Source organism: Phaethon lepturus, unplaced genomic scaffold (assembly GCF_000687285.1).
Source record: "Phaethon lepturus isolate BGI_N335 unplaced genomic scaffold, ASM68728v1 scaffold13961, whole genome shotgun sequence".
In the NCBI taxonomy this organism is placed as follows: Eukaryota; Metazoa; Chordata; class Aves; order Phaethontiformes; family Phaethontidae; genus Phaethon; species Phaethon lepturus.
The window spans coordinates 26,490-30,966 of NW_010515639.1; the positions used below are offsets into that span (position 1 = coordinate 26,490).

The 4,477-nt window shown below is 37.5% G+C and overlaps 1 protein-coding gene across 1 annotated transcript in view; it reads right to left on the reverse strand.

Moving 5' to 3' along the window:
• The window catches only part of PRRG1 (proline rich Gla (G-carboxyglutamic acid) 1), a 12,410-nt gene extending 10,069 nt beyond the window's left edge, over positions 1 to 2,341 (reverse strand). The window contains exon 1 of the mRNA XM_010295843.1: positions 2,298 to 2,341. Coding sequence (XP_010294145.1) covers positions 2,298 to 2,307 — 10 coding nt within the window. The 5' untranslated portion in view covers positions 2,308 to 2,341. The remainder of the gene's footprint in view (positions 1 to 2,297) is intronic.
• Between the last annotated feature and the right edge of the window lie 2,136 nt (positions 2,342 to 4,477).

Below are 4,477 nucleotides of genomic sequence, written 5' to 3' on the forward strand. Positions count from 1 at the left end.
GCTACAGCCCATCATAATTGTGCCCATATGTGGAGTCATCGAAGAGTAGATAATGTGCTATAAATCAAGTTTCCCATCCTTCAGCAGATAAAACCTAGGGAATTTCATTTCACAGCTGGAATCCACCCCTGAAAAGAGCAATGACAGAAACTACAATAGGTTTGTACTGGATGCAGAGGGAAAAGAAATAGAGGAAAATGCAGGTAGCTGAAGATCGCCTCATTTAAAGTTTCTGGCTCTCAGAAACAATATACAAATCTTTGTTTTTCTGCATGCACTTTCCAACTTACCAAAGAAGCAAATTGAGAATTAAGGCTTAAAAGCTGTTATGTTACAAAATATTGTGTTAGAAATTCATCCCAATGTGTATCAAGGCAATAGTTTAGCTTTCTAAAAAGAGCTAAACATACCTTTCTGCTTCAAAATGCATTGACGAAGAACAACAAAATATTAAAATAATTCAATATTCAAGAAAGGCCAATATATGACTATCTAAAAAAACTCATCTTTTTTATTTAGCAATTCATGTTCAGAAAGTGTCTCTCTTCTCTCACAATACAGTATAGAAAATGCATACATCATGGAGACAAAAAAAAGCACACTGAGGAAAATAAAGCACATGCCATATAAATTCTTAATGTATCTGATAAATAATGATCTATGATTAGTCCAGACCAGGAATGGCTTTTGATCTGCAAGGCTGGAAAAAAATGAAGTAAATTTGTTTGTTTTGATTTGACATTTTTAAAGCTCTGCACACTCTTAGTGACTTTAAAAACTATTGAGAAGTCAATACAAATGCAGCAAGAGAACATAAAAACATACACTGATCAAAGCAATCTTGATGGAGATACTGATTGAAATACAGTGATTTAATGAGAATCAGTCATTGTCTGATGAATCCTATAAAAAGAGATAATGGAACCATATTGCAGCAACCACTTCGACTTCTTAGTATTCCAGGACCATCGCCATGTAGACATTCAGTTATAACTGTATGAGAGTGTGTAAAAAAATACCAAAACGCTTTGGGTTGGATGCCCACCTAGCCAAGCTACAGCATGGCTGAATTCGCTACAGCTGTTACTATGGAGCTGAAGATAACGGGGAAGAATTGCATGTGGCAAGAACAAAGTAATGAAGGAAGATAAAACTTACTTTTTCACTTTGTTAAGGAGATGAACTAGCAAATACAAGATAAAGGAAAAATCAAAATTATGATTTTGGCACTACGTAAGATAGACACAGAAACAAATAATCTGAAATCTCTTCCTCTCTTCCAATATTCGTAGAATATAAATGAAGATACACAACTACCAAATTTAATGAATTTGAATACATGTTTATTTCTTCAGACATGCTTGTGCTCTGTGTGTAACTGTAATACTTGACTTTTAGCAAGCTTTTAAGCATCAGAAAGCTACAAAGAAAATCATTCCAAAGTCTTAGTTTCACTTACTATTATTGAAGAGAGTAATACAGTCAGATCTATCTGTTATACATACTCCGGAAAACCTGGTTGCTATCATAATAGTGAACAGATACTCTATCAAGGTGAAATTCAATCAGAATCGGAAAGAGGCAAGGACACGAGAGGATAAATACATCTCAGTCTGCCAGCTGAAGCTGTCACAGGCAAAGAAAATAGGCTTCAGGACTTTAGTGACAGAAGGAACTGGGAGCAGCAGCATGGGAAAAGTATTCTGTCAGAAGTGTTGCTGAAGCAAAGTCCAGGGCATCCTGGACATCAAAACCAGTTCTATTGAGGCTTCCTTTTTCTGATTCCTTACCAACATCCAAGCAAATTAAAACCACCACTAAATACTAGAAATAACATTTACTTTTAAATTTGAAGCTTCAGCTGCTGATAAATTTGAATCTTTCTGTAGATGATCTTAATAAAACTATTTGGTTTGCACAGGGCAGAAGGGGTAAGAAAGATTTGAGAACTTACTTAAAAGCTTAAAAAGCGACTTCTGCTCTGAGAATCTGGGGTTACTGGGAGAAGTTTAAGAACAGTTAAAACTAAATTACTCAAGGCTGGAAATTCAGCTTTTTTGGTCTTCATTCTGCAGCCAGATTTCAAAGGTCCACATATGAGTTTGTGATGATTATTATGATACAATATCGGTCAGAGCAGTAGTATGATTCCAGTTCAGTTTACTGTGGGCAAAGATCTGCATCTTATGTAACGCCAAAACCAGTTCAATAGCACAGGACAGTTTTGGGGTGTGTTAATGCCCACTTCATATGGAATAATAAAGAATGCACACTCATCACTAAGTTAACAAACTTACCACTATCCATGATGGTTACTGTCAAGGCAGGGAACTTGCAAATATCAAGTCTGTAAACAAAAGAGGAAACAACCTATTGAGTTTGTGAATTATGATGAACTTGGAAAAGTTTCTCTTGATTCACAAATATTGTTACAAATATATATATACACACAGTGTTGGAAACCCCATGATCAAGGTTAATCCCTCTTTTGAGTTGTACTGCACGCAGACCATTTTCAGTAGTATAGGAATACTATACTAGGTATATAGAAAAGATAACTCTTGTGAAATGGTGAATGCTTGAACCTTTTTCAAGGCTTTCCACATTTCGAATATACAGAAACGCTAATATGAAATAGGTGTGCATCATTTTAAATGAATCTGCAATCTCTGTTTTACCTAACTGAAGTCGAAAGGTTATTACATTCTCCGCTGTAATTATTTGCACCTTATCTAAGACTTAAATTCACTGTGCAGAGATCATCAAATCAACTCATTATCGTTAGTCTATGGATCTGATTTTTTGAAGTCAGAATGAACTCATGCAAATTCATTCACAGTCTGCTACTGATTAAAACAGGATGCCTGCACAAAGTTCAAGGGCAGAACAAGACCTGTGTTTTGGCAAAGGAACTTGCCATACATGAGAGGATCCCAACCTGCCCTACAAGAACTTACATGTACTTTATACGACATCTTGGAAGTAGAACAGACAAGAGATGCTCTCAGTCAAGAAAGCGCCTGAAGCTCATTGCACCCACCAGGCAGAGAGCCAACAAGAACTGCATCTGAAGGCAGCCAGGGTAGTTTGAGGCACCATTTCCAGTTTCTTGGGAGTTTTTGTTAGTATGGGAAAAGTTAAGAAAATAAAAGCTTTCATCAAAGTACGAGAAAGGTGCAGATGTCTAACCAAGCTGGTGGAACACCATGAGGTTAAAGGTTTATTTACTAATAAATTACGTACTCCCAAAGGTTAGCTTCAGAGGCCAGGTTACACATCAACATATCATACCACACCGATGTCCTCACTCTCTATAAAATCAAAACCTCATAAGCAAACCTCTCTGTGAAAAAGTGATAACTATGCACAAAGGTTGGCCATAGCTGCTGTAATACACAAAGAGGGAAAGTTAACATTTCCAGCACAGCCCATCCAACACTGTAATTTCTCATGCAAGAGCAGACTGCAGTACTTGCAAGGACTGCTGCTGAAGTGAACGGAACTCTATGAAGACATTCCAGTCTACTAAAAAAATTGTAGGATTGGGACTACAAGACATGTATGATGGAGGAGTAAAATTATTTTAACGCAAGTTCATCAAATCTCTGTAAAGGCAAATAAGTGTGAATAAACAGCAGACACTAAAGCACTCTTAAATCTCACCACCATAGTGTTTAGCTTTCCATTACGAAGTATTGTAGGGCATCAGGAGCAGAGGGTTTAAAAAATTCTTCAGAATATATATAGCCTCTTTTAATAGCTTGAATTTTTCTTAGCAGACTACTCCATGCAAAGACAAAACCGCCTTTGCCACTTGCTTCTTGAATAAAATTAAAATTAGTGTCATTTTCTGGGTAGTCACATTGTTACAATAACTGTGCTGACGAAAGTGCCAAGCTTTCAATAATAAACAGGTCACAAAACTTTTTGGCTACTGGTATAACTATTCTCTTCATCTGTTACATCATGAGTTTTTCTTGTCATTTATTACTAGCCAGTTTCAAGTGGCTGCTTTTGCAACAGCTCCTCAAATAAGATTCACAGCAACAGAAGAGCAAGACCCATGAGTGCTCACTTGCTCTGTTGAGCATAAGTAACACAGTGCATGAAATGCACCTTGCCAGGCTTCCCCTCTCTAACGGCGATGTTTTTCTGCATTAAATTTCAGTTAGTCTTTAATATTTCACCCTTTTAACAAATTAACTAGGGTGTGGATTTCAACAACATTAAAAAAAAAAAAAGGCCAAACGCATCCACGTCCATGCTCACTGAGTCACAACTAGAAAGCCCTGCCTACTGGGAGCTGTGGTGGAAACAAGGGCAGTAACGTGCCTCTCTCCTGCTATGGGACGTTTTCCACCAGAAGCAGAGTGCAACACTGCCTAGATGCGCAGTGCTGCCTTGGCACCCAGCACACCGTGATCTGTGGAAATGAACATCAGAATACTGACATACACGGACTGGGAAATTGGGGAAA